General features: G+C 37.4%; 3 protein-coding genes across 6 annotated transcripts in view; all 3 read right to left on the bottom strand.

Annotated features, from left to right (window-relative positions):
- nxf1a (nuclear RNA export factor 1a) overlaps positions 1-1,335 on the bottom strand; it is a 29,815-nt gene extending 28,480 nt beyond the window's left edge. Inside the window, exons 1-2 of the mRNA XM_056250174.1 lie at positions 1,148-1,335; positions 185-241 (exon numbers count right to left, since the gene is read on the bottom strand). Coding sequence (XP_056106149.1) covers positions 185-241; positions 1,148-1,217 — 127 coding nt within the window. The 5' untranslated portion in view covers positions 1,218-1,335. The remainder of the gene's footprint in view (positions 1-184; positions 242-1,147) is intronic.
- A 1,187-nt stretch (positions 1,336-2,522) lies between these two features.
- On the bottom strand, positions 2,523-8,810 carry si:ch73-22a13.3 (inositol-trisphosphate 3-kinase B). The gene is made up of 8 exons (XM_056250173.1): positions 8,589-8,810; positions 7,435-8,314; positions 6,876-6,960; positions 6,511-6,724; positions 4,117-4,321; positions 3,926-4,027; positions 3,350-3,421; positions 2,523-2,906 (listed from the first exon to the last, which is right to left on the bottom strand). The coding sequence occupies exons 1-8, from the start codon at positions 8,606-8,608 to the stop codon at positions 2,673-2,675; spliced, it is 1,812 nt and encodes a 603-aa protein (XP_056106148.1). The 5' UTR covers positions 8,609-8,810; the 3' UTR covers positions 2,523-2,672.
- A 377-nt stretch (positions 8,811-9,187) lies between these two features.
- On the bottom strand, positions 9,188-14,401 carry bscl2l (BSCL2 lipid droplet biogenesis associated, seipin, like). 4 transcript variants are annotated; one of them, XM_056250169.1, is made up of 9 exons: positions 14,076-14,398; positions 13,677-14,044; positions 12,907-12,991; positions 12,077-12,220; positions 11,207-11,341; positions 10,866-10,963; positions 10,651-10,780; positions 10,245-10,326; positions 9,190-9,966 (listed from the first exon to the last, which is right to left on the bottom strand). In XM_056250169.1, the coding sequence occupies exons 2-9, from the start codon at positions 13,934-13,936 to the stop codon at positions 9,689-9,691; spliced, it is 1,212 nt and encodes a 403-aa protein (XP_056106144.1). In that variant the 5' UTR covers positions 13,937-14,044; positions 14,076-14,398; the 3' UTR covers positions 9,190-9,688. The 4 variants fall into 4 exon arrangements, with proteins under 4 accessions (XP_056106147.1, XP_056106144.1, XP_056106143.1 ...); XM_056250172.1 differs by having other exon boundaries at positions 9,188-9,966; positions 11,207-11,308; positions 13,677-14,401; XM_056250168.1 differs by having other exon boundaries at positions 13,677-14,398.
- Positions 14,402-16,310: the final 1,909 nt, after the last annotated feature.

Raw genomic sequence — 16,310 nt, 5'->3', positions numbered from 1 at the left:
TGAATGAAAGTCTTATGGGTTTGGAACGACATGAGGGTGAGTAATGACCGAATTTTAATTTTTGGGTGAACTAACCATCCCTTTAAAGTAAATATATTGTAAATACTTGTAAATAAATAACTACCGTATATGGGTCCAAATGTATATTCAGTTCAGCTCTAAATAGCAGCAGGTTCAGTTTTACCTGTAAATGAGCTGCCAGTGTTCCACACCTCTCTCATCACAGCAGAGCCACTCGAATCTAAAGTGAATTGGAGGGAAAGATTCAAGCAGAGGCAGATTGTTGTTGTTGTTCATGAACTTAACTTACTGCTGTGTGCCCGAGCAGCTTCTGATATAACAAAACTACAAAACAACCGTTTAATAAGAATAAAATGATTATTTAAAAAGAAAACCCATGGGGAATATGCAAAGAGCTCAAAACGAACAGTAGAATACGATTAATTGCATCTAAAATACATCATTTCGTTTTTAAAAGTTAATGAAACCTACTATTCCAAAAATGCACTGACATTCACATTTCTCAGCGCCAATTTAACAGTGCATTATTAATAAACTTATATGATTGTAATATTTAAATATAATTCATAACATACAATTATATAAACATAATATACATACAAATACATGTTATATTAATGGAAGATTTTTTTAGTTAATTGACAATCCAACATTAACAATGTAAGTAATATAACATTTGTTTTAAAATTCAAATTTTTGATGCAAAGCAACTACATGGCCAGAAACACGTTACACACGGTCCTACATGTAATCTAACTTCAAAATGTATTCTAACAGTTTAAAACCTGCACATGTTACGTTATCCTGTTTAAAAGATTGGGTTTAATTTGACACAGATTCACCATGAATGTGCAGGATTTGCAAAGAACAGTAACTTACGGCCTCTTAATAGGAGAGGTGCTTCACCTTTTGCACCAAAATAACCAACGTTGACGTGTTAAAGTTAGTAATATAAAAACGCGATAAAAATGTAAAGATGAGCAGCTGACCATGATCAAACCTGTCAATCACTGCCTTAATCAATACCATGCAGAGTGCAACTTCGATTTGGTAGGCTACTGTAGTTTAACAAGACATCAAACCATATCGGTTCATATAAAAACTTAAATCATGATCATTTTGGTACCTGAGGAGCTGGAGCAAACCCGTGTTATCATCACAGAGAGGTTGGGGTACAATTCCCGATGTCGTGTCATCGTGAACCGACTCAATTTCGTATAATTGCGCGCGACCGCGTGCACTGCTCTCACCGATGCACGTGGACTCTGTGCAAATGTACTGCTTCATCTTGCTTCGAAAACATGTGCGTGGCAGCGTGCATATTTAACAGGCAAGAGCAAAAATATATCGTCTTGCAAGGATCTATACCATCAGTTTTACGCATTGAGATTTTAAAAAAAAAGCGTTTAATTTTTTTTACTCGATTTTATTTTTTGTTGTGGGTTATTGCTAGGGTGTTGCTATGTGGTTGCTAAGGTGTTCTGGTTTTTCTTTGTGGCATTAGAACTTAGTATTTAGTGTTACTATGCAGTTGCTGAGGTGTTGTGGTTGCTTATCCAAGTCAAAATGGTCTCAATGCAAGTCTCTGTGTAATTGTATATGGCTCTGGTCCCTCTTTCAAAGTAAATAGCCTATGCTTGTGAAAATCATAAGCCTAATTGCTTGGAAAATTAATAACTCATCTCTCCCCAACAATCTACGAATTTTAAGGTATTATGCATGTCCATATCATGTGGCAAGGTAACACACTCATATGTATGGAGCCACTAAAGGGGCATTGTGGTGGAAAAAAATATGGAATGGGAGGAATAAATATTTTTCAAAGCTTTGTGTTCTCTCTCAAAACTTTTGGGTTCTCTCACAAAGAATATTCTCTAGCTGGACAATTAACAGGAAGTGTTTATCCAAACCTTTTTTTACAGTCTATGATCCGAACTCACAACAAGTTTTCCGAGAGAATGCAGTTTGCAAAAGTTTTGCGAGAAAACTCAACGTCAAACTTTTTTTTTCTTCCCATCCCATATTTTATCCATTAGCTGTGAATCAAACCAAAGCAATACACAAGTAGAACCAACTATAGTATATAAAACATTTAATAGAAAAATCTTTTTAAAAAACACAAAAAAAACAGTAACATGCTTTACACAAGAACATTTGCAACGACCATAGCAACAGAAGTGCTTCATTAATACTATTAAAGGGACAGTTCACCCAAAAATGAAAATTCTGTTATCATTTACTCACCCTCAGGTTGTTCCAACCCTGTATGAGTTTCTTTCTTCTGTTGAACACAAAAGATGATATTTTGAAGAATGTTGGTAATTAAATAGTTCATGGTCCCCATTACATCGTATTATTTATTTTTTTCCCTATGGAAGTCAGTGGCTACCGTCAACTGTCTGGTTACCGACATTCTTCAAAATATCATCTTCTGTGTTCAGCAGATGAAAGAAACTCAAACAGGTTTGGAACAACTTGAGGGTGAGTAAATGTTGACAGAATTTTCATTTTTGGGTGAACGATCCCTTTAACTGTTTAAAGCTTTATAGACCTGACATGTCCTAAAAACAGTTTGGTTGTCTATTGTTGGATCCAAAGTGAAATCATTTGTCTTTTTGGTGTCATTTACTGGAGTTAATGTGAGGTCACTATCAAAGTGGTTCCTCTTGGCTTTGCTCCCCTGCTTGCTTGATGGCTTCCTTCAGCAGAGAGATGAGGGAGGTCAATCCGATAAGGTACCCGTCCTCCCTGTTTCCCTCCACCCATGGAACATCATGCCTCAGCTGGACATCCTCTGGGGTTGGGATGGTCTTTCCAAAATCTATCATCCATATGTTTGCTTTGCCGCTGCAGTCGTGGACGAAAAGTAAAGAGCTGCCTATGATCTGTGAGAAGTTGAGATGTTTATTCAGAGGCAGAGAGGTAACAAAATTCCCATAAATTGTGTTTTGAGATGAAAAATGGAGCTGTTCAGTTGTGAGGTAATTCGTAGGCCAAACTCTGGTTCCAATTGAGTGAAATTAGCTGTGATCCGTCAAACACAAAACCCACATCCTTTGCCAAATATTTGGCCATTTTTTGATTTTTTTTTTTTAAATATGCAGATTTAAATTTCATGCTTGAGGTATAATTGTGTCCAATATATGTTGTAGAGCAAAACGTGATAGGTCTTATTTTACTCATGAATCAAAATTTGCCATTTTAAAATCAACACGAAACTCCATGGCTTGAAATACCAATTCTCTTCTGGTTTTTAAAGCTTCAAAGTGAACAGCTCTATAATGTAGTGTATAAGAAAACTGAGACAAGTTTAACGTTTTGCAATAACCTCGTGTTTGTAGAAAAAGGTTGACTCCTTTAGTGCTTCGCTCAGTGCCTGTAATCTGGATCCGTAGGCCTCCTGAGATACACAAAGTGACAAGTGAAGAATATTTTGATATATTTGGGATGAACTGCAATTAGATTATATATATATATATATATATATATATATATATTCTACACCAAATATGCCTACTTAACAATATAATTGAAAAATATATATATATATATATATATATATATATATATTTCAATTATATTGTTAAGTAGGCATATTTGGTGTAGAATAATAGAAAAAGTTATATGGGACAAAAACATACAAAAACAGTGCTTAAATTCAACATGAATCCCCATTCACAACCCAATTTCTTAAAATTGAAGTATTCAGAGTGAAACAAGATATGTGAACATAAAATGTAAGGTGGGATTAGTTTTTACCTAGTAGGAACCAATAAGTGTTTAATTTATTGGTAAAATAAGAGAGCTTGTTGATGTCAGCCAGAAAAGAAAATCGTTTCAGAAATGAAGCTAGTGAATGTTGACTTGTTTTTATATGTGTGTGTGAGTTTTTATGTCCACTTACTAGAATGTGAACCTGGCTCCTGGTGAAGGATAGCAGGGTTTCTGTCACTTGAGCCTCTGTGCGTGTTTTGTAAAAGTCTCGTAACACTTTACCATTCCCAATCTGAAAAACAAAACAAACAAAAAAACAGTGAAATATCTAAATAAATGATCATACAGTGTCTCTCTGTATTTTAGCCTCATGTTTCATACCACTATGCCTTCTATGCGGAAGCCCAGTGATGAGGTGGAACTGCTGTCATCCCTCCACTGTAGGTAACGCAGCTTTGTTACTCCTCTCTGTTCGTGTTCTTCTGCAGTGGGAGCTGCCGGATCCACTTTCACCATCTTTTGATACATATCAGAGCGTACGCTGGCGTTGGTCCTGGCCTTATTGATCTCCTCCTCTTGGTATGTCCTGCAAGTAATGCCATAGATTCTAGATTGTACTGCATTATTGTTAAAATATAGTGTGATTATAAGGTCAATGAAGAGAAGAGTAGCAAACTAAAATGGTATTTTGGACACATAGGTTATATTAAAAACTAGTGATTCATCAAAATGGATGTTTTCAAATCGCTGAAAACCAAAACCGAATATAAAGTTACATTTGGGTAATTGGGTAACTAAAGTTGGTACTCTGTTCAGGGTGTCGTGTTCTCAGGTAATACATTAAACCAGTCATAGTACAGTTCTTTAAAGGGATACTCCACTTTTTTTGGAAATAGGCTCATTTTACAACTCCCCCAGAGTTACCGTTTTTGAATCCATTCAGCCGATCTCCGGTTCTGGCGGTACCACTTTTAGCATAGCTTAGCATACATCATTGAAGTGGACAAGACCATTAGCATTTCTAAAAAAAAATGACCAAAGAGTTTCGATATTTTTCTTATTTAAAACTTGACTCTTCTGTAGTTACATCGTGCACTAAGACCGACGGAAAATGCAAAGTTGCTATTTTCAGGCGTTGCGTCATATCATTACGCCTGCTGCTCTCATGGTACGGCAGTAAAGTTTCTTGATTATTACGCAGGAATGAGAGTATAGTTCCTAGCCATATCAGCCAAGAAAATCGCAACTTTACATTTTCCGTCGGTCTTAGTGCACGATGTACAGAAGAGTCAAGTTTTAAATAAGAAAAATATCGAAACTCTTTGGTCATTTTTTTTTTTAGAAATGCTAATGGTCTTGTCCACTTCAATGATGTATGCTATAAGCTATGCTAAAAGTGGTACCGCCAGAACCGGAGATCGGCTGAATGGATTCAAAAACGGTAAAACTCAACAGTTTAACTCTGGGGGAGTTGTAAAATGAGCCTATTTCCAAAAAAAGTGGAGTGTCCCTTTAACAAGACGCCTCTCGATATTTCAGCCTAAATATTTTTACATATTGCTACTTTGGCATTCTTTTTGGTCCAAATGAAGTGTGTCCACACTTCTGACTTGTTTACCTGTTGTATCTTGTCCACATTAAGTGTACGACATGGTCAAAGCAAATCATCAGAGAAGTGCTAATTAAATGTCACAGTTTCTCTCAATGGTTTCGGCCCTCCAAAACTCTTTCAGCCATAACTGAAAAGGTATACAGTATTGTGCAAAAGTCAGGCACGTTACTGTTTTAAACCAGTTATGTATGTCTTTTGCTGTAGTGTGTCAGTAGGAAATATCAGTTTACATTTCCAAACATTAATTTTGCCATTAATTGTAATTATCCAGTGAGATTTTAGTATGCACAATGAGTCTAACAACAGCCGCTATGCTCCACATGGAGATCTGATCTCACCATCATCGAGGCTGTCTGGAATTACATGAAGAAACAGAAAAACGGAGACAGACTAAATCCAGAAGAACTGTGGCAAAGTCTCCAAAACGTTTAAAGAAACCTTCCAAAGATACCTGAAAAGCGATGTGAAAGTGTATCTGGACAAAAGCAGTTTTAAATGCAAAGGGTGCTCACACCAAATATTGATTTGATTTAGTTATTAGAAGTTAATTGATAAATAAAATCTATTTATAACATTATTTTTGGAAGCATCCTCACTTTACAGCATTTTTAGACAAGTGCCTATAACTTTTCACAGGACTGTCTTTGCAGGAAGGTTTCTTCAAGCACCTTGGAGACGTTGCCACAGTTCTTCTGGATTTAGTCTGTCTCAGTTTTTTCTGTTTCTTCATGTAATCACAGATAAACTCGATGATGGTGAGATCAGATCTCTGTGGGGAATATACTGGCTGTTGTCAGACTCCTTGTGCATACAAAAATCTCACTGGATTATTACAATTAATGGCCAAATTAATGTTTTGAAATGTAAACTGATATTTCTGAAATACAGCAAAAGATATAAATAACTGGCTTAAAACCATTTTCTTGGGGTGAAAATACTAACGTGCCTAAGACTTTTGCACAGTACTGTAAATGTCTTTGCCGATCCAGTTGCTGAATAGTTTTAGTTGCTGAAAACATCACTAATCAGAACTTTTGTGCAACATTGATTTTCATTCTTGCATGCATTAGTATTTTATAAAACATTGTCTCTCACTTTGAGGTACTCAACTGTACATTGTGGCTTAAGGTAACAAGACAAATTAACGTTAGTTCCCTTCCTACCGGACACCCATTTTGCAGTCCATGATGACCGGATGTTTGAGCCCACTAAGCAGGTCCTCTAGACGGATGTATCTCTCTCCGTCCTGACTGATGTGCCCAAAATAATGTGGCACGAACTGACAGAGTGCATCAGACATGAGGGCCTGCAGACAGACATCTTCCACCTTGCAAAACCTCTTCAGCACCTCCCCACCCTCACTCAGCCTTACATTACCTAGAGAAACCACACAAAACACATTTTGTCTACAAAATTCAGCTTAGTTCAAAAGTATTGTTCAAACCCATTTTATTTAACATGATGTTTTTTAATAGAAAAGGGTGAGGGTCAAAATGTGGTGTCCTTTAGAAAAGCCTGAACTACGTACCTTGGTGACCAGCTAGCTGGATCCATGAGCTTTGTGTACGTTTGGACCACTGCATCATGGTCAAAAATGTTCTCCAAGATCGACACTGGGAAAAATGGGGTCATTTAGTGACAGTACCTTAAAAACCATTTTCTGTGTTATTATTTTCTAACATTGTTCATAAAATTGCATGCTTCTTTAACCTTGAAGGGTTTATTGTTATACCCTACCAATGGTGAAACAGTTCAAACCCATATGTTACTCACTACTTGATGCATTATGGAGTATATTGCATGTTTTAGTATGACATTTAAAGAATTTGTTTTGGGATTATTGCAAATGTGACGGCAACCTGCTACTTTCTGTCTACAGGACTATGCAAATAACTTATTCAAATACGTTGAGTTATGGTCCATGCAAATTGTCTAACACATTTCAGTGCACACAAAAAATATTGTCCTTTTCAGTTGGTCCACAGTTCATACTGAACCTGACACCAGTTTATCTGATCCATGAGAGATTCTGCAGAATCAAGATAAACTGCTTTGTGCTTTCTAAGCTTTCCCAGACTTCCACTCACCTTCTTCATCGTCTGCCTCCTGGCGGCTGTATCCTCACTCTCGCTGAAGACTTCATCACTTTCTGCTGAGGAGTTGTTGAATGAAGAGGAGGATGAAGCAGAGGAGGAGTGAAGGAGAACCCGAGAGAGAACAGGGTGGGAAACTAATTCTTCCTCACCAACTTTCTTCATGCTTCCCTGCGTATAATGATCTCCATCCCGTGATGACCCAAACGTTTGTGCGTTTCTCTGTTTTAAGCCCCAGCTCTTCTTCCTGTGCACTCGTTTGTTGTTGAATTCTCCCTCGTTACTCTCATCGATACTCTCCAGACCTCCTCCCAGCCTTTCCCGCACCCCTTCCTTCAGAACCATCTCACCTCTCCACAGGCTTTTCCTAGTTGCTGCATTCAGTGCCACTTTTGAACCCTCTTCAACAAGATTTTCACTAGCCATCACCCTCTCTTTCACTCTCTGCTCTTCCACGTCCTCGTCCTTGGTCATTTCTCCAGCAGGTATTGGTGGGGGATCCACACATACATATTCCAGAGGTTCTGGTTTCATGTCCTCCGTTTCCTCACATGCATTTATCTGAGTTCCAGATGGCTCTTCTAACTTGGAAGAAAGGACGGCGTGAGCGGCAGCCAGTTTAGGTCTGGCTCTGAAGACTGTGTTCTTGTTATGATGACTTTGATTGTTCAAGGATGGTGAGAAATCAAACATCGTGTCTTCTACGGCATCTCTCATGCTCTCCTCATCCCTTCCATTGCTTTTCTTTTCTGACAATGTGCTCATTCTTTCTGGAGTAGAATCCAAGTCTTTCATAAAGCCGCTAAGATGGAAATTCTCATCAGAAACGGACGAAACTCGTGTTTTGTTATTTTGAGCTCTAGAGAAAGAGAATCTGGGGGGATGAAGAAAATCATTATTTGATAAATCATAATAGAATACCTAAAGAAGACAGATGAATAGGCAGATAACAAATTACAATATTCATCTTATCAATAAACTATTGTTGTTTAAAGAGGCACATCATGTGAAGATTTCCTTGACATATATAAAGCTACAAAATACTAGAGCAAGATTTATCTGCCCAGGAAATAGCACACATATGCTAAGTGGCACAAAGTTCAAAACAATTACTTGTAGGGGGAAAAAAGGCACCAACTCCCACGTACCCGATTTGCCAATCTTTCATCACTCCTGTGTGTCAAGTTGAACCATCCAGCAGTTCAGCATCAAAGACTCAATGCCAGTTCAAAGTCTTGCTGTCAACGGTTTCCAGCAGTGATTTGCATAATGTGACATCACGGTTTTCCACAACATTTTTGACAAGGAGCTCTTTTGGAGGTTGTACTGAGGGCTGACCCACACTTTTTAGTGTTGAGCAGTGACTGACTCTTGCCATCGCGTCATGATGCATTTCCATTTGGTAGATACTTGCTTGTTTTATCAGAATGCACATTTCCTGGGAATTGAACACATGCCTTTGGTGTAGTTGGCACCATGCTCTGTCTATCATCTACCATAAACTACAGATTCTATTACTTGTTTTGTACATCTTGCTCCAAATTTTCATTTTGAGTTGTTTTGTAATTCTCATTAAATTCTATTATAATACAGTATGTTTTTTTTATATGTAAAATCAGTGTAAATTAAAGACAGTATACCATGATGTACAAATACTTCAACATTTTATTTTTTTACATTCAATTTGAAGTTTTTTTTTCACTTAAAAATGTAAGTTTTTTCTTTTTTTTTACATTCAAAGTCATAATTATAAATGTCACATGTCCACAAATAACCTTCAGTAAAGTCATATCCTCAGCTCTTTCTGCTGTCACAACCAATAGATATTTCTCTGGTTGTCTGTGTTTCCAAAAGAAATGCATGTAAATTAATGCAAATTAATAATGTCATTTTCCAGACATACGCCACAACCAAATGCCATTTTTCCCCCTTGGGCTATTTATTGACACAGTCTCGCTGTTTTCAGTGCTGTAGTTGTTGTTGTTATTATTATTATATTATATTCCACAACAAAGGATACTTCTGGAACGGTTAGTTTGGATATAGGTTATACTTGAGAAATAATAAATGGTGGTGATAGAATTGTGCTTGTCTTGATTACTTTTGAAATAATGACAAGCGATTATTTCAGGCTAGCATATGTTCATATATTTTAAACAAGGAAATGGTTACCAAATATGAAGTCAACTTGGTGGCCTTTGCTTTTCATAACATTTACCCTCATTTAGAAGATGGCTCCATTCCTTCTCTAGAAGCTTGTACAGACACCAACACGATCATTTTTATCTATGGTGTCTGTTAATGCTTGAGAAGTTTGTATCATGCCCTGTGATAAATGCCTGTGCCTCAAAATCATTTCTCCATCCCCAGCCTCACAGATGGGTTCATCTTCAGCAAGTTCTCTGGAGTCTTCACTCTCGTCCACCCCCACGTCTGGAATGGATTCTTCCAACTCCACAGAATTGCACTCCATGGTGTCAACATTTTCCATAAAAATTGAGGAATCCAACAAGTCTTTTGTAGAGGCTGTTCACAGAATTAGATCAACCCACAGTCAAGAAAGGTTCGAAATGGCATGAATGAACCACATTTATCTGCTAGCCTTTCATATTTAGATGCTTTATTGATTTGAATGTGCATTGATCTCATTTATTTTCATTTCACTCAAGAGTTATTGTAATCTATAGATGAACTATCCATTTAAATGACTGTATATGATTTCAAGTATACAATATATATTTTTTTAAATCTATAGGATTTTACCCTTTTTTATTACAGCAGTTGCAATTGTACATGAGCTTCACCTGGTGCATTTCTTTCATCCTGGGGTTCAAACTGATCATCCAGGTCATCTTGTTCATTCCTTTCCTCTTCTTGCAAACCAGTCTGAAGCAAAGAGAAAACTGTGTGAAAAGTGGATGGATGGCCAGCCTGGATAAATAGATTGGATGGATGGATAGCCTGAATGGATGGATAGGTTGGATGGATCGCTAGATACGATAGAGAGCATGGGTGGATGAATGAATGGATAGCTTGGATGGATGGGTGGATGAATGGACGAATGAGTGGATAGCTTAAATGGATGGATAGATAAGATAGAAAGCAAGCATGGATGGATGGATGGATAGCCTGGATGATAAGATAGATAGATAGCCTGGGTAGATTGGATGGATGGATGTATAGATGGATAGATATTTTAGAGCAGCGCACCTTTCCAGGTATCCTGCGACTACCCAGATTAAACTGCAGGAAACTGAGAATGGTGATCAAACTGAGGAAACTAAAGTTACTCATCACTCCGATCAGTGCTGTTGTCAGGGGGAAGTTATACAGCAGGTACCTGTGAAGATCAGAGAGAGATGCCTGGATGAAGAATGTTAGGATTTTATTGAAGCAACTAAGTAAATATACAGGAATACACAAACCTGATGCCTGTAAAGTGAGCGAAGATGTAGAGACGCGCCTTGTAGATCTGAACATTCTGGGAATGGATCTCAATGAAAGCTCCAACAATGGGTTTGTACTGAACAGAGAAAAGAGACAACTGTACTGAGTACTGGGTTTGTTCCACATTTCCTCTCTTAATATAGCTTATTTCCTCTCTTAATATTCAGTTTATTTTGTGAAGAAAATGTGAAGTTGTTGTGTATATACTAAAATCTGCTGCACAATGTGTTGTCTTGTGTTCCAGTGCGTTGCTAGGGTGTTCTGAGTTGTTTTAGTAAGTTGCTATGCAGTTGCTAGGGTTTTCAGAATCATCACTCACAGAATTATCTTTGAATTCAGAGTACAGTTCCACTACGATTGACTGCTTCTGCTCAGATGCTCCTGTTAACAGCATGGGGGAGAAGACCACTGTGCCCAGAGCCTGAAGAAGAGAGGAGCGATAATGGAGCATCGCCTGAGAGATAGAGAGAGAAAGATGAAACCACAGCTGGAGCATTGTGAAACAGGATCTTCTAAATGGGGTCAGAAAGCTCGCGAAGCTCGTCTTGGAGAACCTATATTTTGCAACAGTTGCTGTTGCAAAACAGTTAATGGGCCCCTTTGACTTCCATATTATTATTTTTTTCATACTATGGAGGTCAATGTTGTCTATCAACTGTTTGGTTACCGACATTCTGCAAAATATCTTCTTTTGTGTTCAGCAGAAGAAAGAAATTCATACAGGTTTGGAACAACTTGAGGGTGAGTAAATGATGGCAGAATTACATTTTTTGGGTGAACATTTAATCTCTCTCTGTCTAATAACTGCATTAGTCTGCTATCAATGGCTCAAGTCTCCGTTATATGTTTTGGAATTAGCAACGGAGGCATGGGATAAGATGCATAAGAAATTAGTCCAACAAACAAGAGCGTTTTAAGGACAAAAACCTGACAAATCTCTTGAAATATAACACATGAACAATGTCTTGAGGTGTGATAATCATAGTATAAGCTGCATAATTGACTACGGTCCGTTGAATTATTAGAAAATAATGCACACCCGCTTTGCGTCGTGGCCGCTTTAGCATTAACTCAGGTGAGCATTATTTTCGAATAATTCAATGGTCCGGAGTCAATTTACTCGTTTGAACTCTTTTATCATAAAAATACATTTTCATGTGTTTCACTGCCTCCTAGTTTGTGCACTTACAGAACGTGTTGAAATGTCAACAATCTGACTAGTTTTAGAATAAGGAGAGATTTTCACTATGAACATTCCCAGCTCCTGATTGGCTGGAGACTCTGGCATTTCCAGTTCTAGTGCGATCTGATAGGGCTGGCCGTATGTCATTACCTGTAGGCAGGAAAGAGAAAAGCAAAAAACAGCATGGGTATATATGAAATATTATACCACTCAATCTATTTTGGAAAAATGTCCACTGTGTACAGTATGCAAATATTCTGTATGCATGGAATCTCCCGATGACTGCACAATATGTGCAGTATACAAACTGAGCCCACTGTAGAGCGCCGTGACTGAATAAACCAAAAGTGATGTCTGCCATGATTTTGAGGATATTTCTTTCTTAATTATTTGATCAAAACACCCCAAAAGTCAATTTTGCACAAAATTGGACTAAGATGCTAAAATAAAATATGTATTTATTTTTAGCATAACTAAACACCACTGCACTCTAAAAAATGCTGGGTTGTTTTAACCCAACTTTGGGTCAAATTTTGACAACCCCAGCCATTGGGTTACATTTTTTAATTACATTTTCAACCCAACGTTTGGTTTTGTCCATATTTGACCCAAAGTTGGGTTAAAACAACCCAGCATTTTTAGAGTGTGAGATAAACATGCAATGAGGTCATGTGACGACAATGCGGCATGCTGGTGTTTGAAATACTTATTGCATACTTTGCACAGTTTCACATAATAAAGTATAGTATAGGCCTATGTCATAAGTCATTAGTTTGAAAGGATATTAAAAAGTTCAAATTAAAAACTTAAACAAGGATTAGATCAAGGATGGTCACCTGATCCTTTCCATTTTTCAGTAAAGAGACATTAGCCACAGGGAAAGAACACATGGGGTGATGAGGAGATGGACAATCACTCCTGCTGACCAGAAACACATTTGACATGAACAAACACAGATGATTGATATAAAAAACTACTACAGTCAACCCTAGGCTGATCCTGTGACATTTGCCCCAATATTTAAGTATCAAGTTTACCTTAGAAAGCCTACTTTCTAAGTAGGCAAATTTCTAAAGCCTTTAAATGATCAACATGTCAAAACTTTACTGAAAAATGTTGTACACAATCTACTACATGCCTTCTGTCATCCGATTGATAGTTTACTTTTTTAGCAAGTAAAAGCCCTTTTAGTGTCATTCAAAAAACGTGCCCCTTCAGCTCACGATTCATGTGTCTTTTTTGCTGTAGAATCTTTACTAATTTTAATAAAGTAAACATAAGAATAACTTTTATACCTTGGTCCCTGAGAAATATTTCAAGTGGTAGTTTACTTAATCCTGTAACAAAAATCCTGTTAAAATGTACAGTAATCAAATATGATACTTTTGAGGAATCTCTCAATCATCTTTCCATTGAATTGTGTTCTATTGAATAATTCTTCTATGGCATTACTGTAAAAACCCCTTTTGGAACCTTCATTTTTAATAGGGCATAATTTAATAGGGTTTATGCTTAAAAAAAACGTATTGCATTTACACTTATCTGAAAAGCAAAAAAACTGATTAAGAAAATGATTTAAGTTAGTGTATCCTAACTAACATCTCACCTGTAGAAGAAATTGACAGGTGTGACGAAATTGGCTGTGGGCATAAAGGAATAATAGAAACTGCCGTAGAGGAATAAAGCCACCCAGAACAACAGCAGAATCACACAGATCAGAACCGCTATTTCCAGAACCTTCTGTCTGACCCGCACCAGCAGCACTGACATCGTCTCCAGGATCCGGACCACCAGCCCGTTGAGTTGAGGTCCCACATCTTGAACACCAGAATCCTCTGAACTGAACTCCTCCATACTGGGGTGCATGTTTCCTGAGATTTATTTCTTCCAGTGTTGTTGCACTGCTATCTCAAAAATGTCTTTCCCAACAAATTCCTCTTCGCTTTCGGTTTCAGCTGTCTTTCTCTGTTTTCGCTGCTTAATGTTTGACTATCTACAATATAACATACCAGAACCTCCCTCATTACTCAGAAAAAACGCTGCCCATTTCTCACCACCACCCCTTGTTTCGAGTTCTTTTCCTATGACCTTGAATCTCTGACGTCTGACTTGGATTCATTTAAAATATTCTGAATCAATGAACAAGCTCTTTTTAATAAATGTTTCTGCAGTAATGGACTGTGACACCGCAGTTCCTGGAAAGAACCGGACAGTCCGAAGAACAGCTGGGAGTCCAGTGGGACGACGCTGGGACTCATGACCAGCATGTGAGGCAAAGGACAAGGAGCGCTGTTAGGAAATACAAGGGGTATGAAATATCCAAGGCAAATCCTTTTATCTATGAGTATGTGTATCTTGAAACATAATGCAGTACACTTGGTAACAGTTATTAAACCAAGCAAAAACAGTTGTCCGTTTGTGAGAATCACATTAGTCATGTAACTGCTTTGCAAGGCTGGATATACAACCACAAATCCATTGGATGCACAAAAGACACATGCAGCTTAAAAGCACAGTAGCTCAGGACAATATGAGGCAACAAAAGGTTTCAATAAATGCACACATTACAGACAATTAGCTGTCTGTTATTATGAGGTTGGAGCTTGAGCTTGTCACAGTTGACTATTGGACTCTTCAATCTGTATTGTGAAAAGCGCTATATAAATATATTTGACTTGACTCTTATATGAGGTTAAGAAGTTTGGCACACAAAAGTAAAAACATAAATAAACAGGCTTGTTACAACCCTACTTGTACTGTAAGTTAAGGGCTGTGTCCCCCTGTGTTTTTGTAATGTGTCTCTCCTTCCAATAGAGGGCGTCAAACATCCTTTTAGTAAAATCTATTTTACAGTAATCCGGTTTCATTAAGAGATTATGGTGGTATTTACTGAAATATAAAGATTTTATTGTAAATGATTATTTAAATACGTGTTTATTTTGGTATTATTATAAAAATGATAGCAAATGCAATATATTAGTGATTTTTTTCTATTGAAGAAGAAACCCAAGCCACATTGAGACATAAAATGGGCTCTTTTGACTTGGGAACGGTAAATAATTACCTAGCAACAACCTTAGAAATCCCAAAGCAATGCCCTAGCAACACTCTAGCATTGTGCCTGTGAGTTTAGCATGTGCAAACACTTATATTTCCTTCAGAAATATGTAAAAATCTAGTAGTTGATTATAGCATCAACACTGGTATCAAATGTCTGAATGGCTTTATTCATATGCCATTTCTTTTATTCCTTTATTTGATCTCAAAAACAAGTATTTTTCTCTAAAATGAGCTCTACTTGAAAAGGTGCCACAATCGGGTTGATTTTTCACGTGCCAGAGAAAGAGCAGGAGATGATAGGGATTCTGTGGATGATTTCAAATGACCTGCCAAAGAAAGACTGCTGGCCTACATACATATTTAAAAAAGGATCTTGCAGGTGATTCAAATTGTTCCACCAAGTGGAATAGTGCTTTTGTTCTGATGGATTGACAAAGGGAGATAAAGTGAAAATTTAAAGCATGACTCCTTTAATCCGAATTGAATTTGTAAAAATGAAAAAAGGAAGCTGAACTGTAGAGGAGACTTTTTTCATCCCCTCCTCCTCCTCCTTCCCTCATGCTGCGGTATGACTCATTTGCTAATCATATACACACCCCAGTATGTAAAGCTATACTGTACAGCTGCACCCTTAATTCAGTTCAATGCAATTAAATTTTATTTGTAAAGCGCTTTTCACTATACATTTTTTTTTTTCATAGCTTTACAGAAAATGCTTTTTCTAATGTTACAATTTAGGAAGAATTCTGTTATCGGCCAGAGATGAGTGTATCAAAGTAATGTCCATATACAGTAATATACAGCTATGATACATTACATGATGTTATGTGGTTAGTTAACTTCATGTACTCAGTTAAGCCAACACAACCAACTTGAGCTCTAAATGATAATATTACAATATTAAGATAATATTTGCAAGTCTTTTATTCCCCTTTGTGACGTATATCCGAGTGAAACGTCTTCTGGAACAAGAAAAAAAGTAGGGCGGGACTTGATTTTGGATTGGATGGTTGTGGTTTGCTATTGGTGGATCTCATGTGAGTGACAGGTTGGCCCCGCCCCCCAGTAAACACGTCATCAGAGAAGAGATGTCGTTGCGAGAGAAAGGGGAAGTTATTTGGATTAAAGATTACGGGGCACATGAATTATAAAAAAAGAATGATGTGCACGGATTAATCAT

This window comes from Rhinichthys klamathensis, unplaced genomic scaffold (genome assembly GCF_029890125.1).
Source record: "Rhinichthys klamathensis goyatoka isolate OS25496 unplaced genomic scaffold, OSU_Roscu_1.1 h1tg000068l_1, whole genome shotgun sequence".
Lineage (NCBI taxonomy): Eukaryota > Metazoa > Chordata > Actinopteri > Cypriniformes > Leuciscidae > Rhinichthys > Rhinichthys klamathensis.
This window is presented reverse-complemented; position numbering and strand designations above follow the sequence as displayed.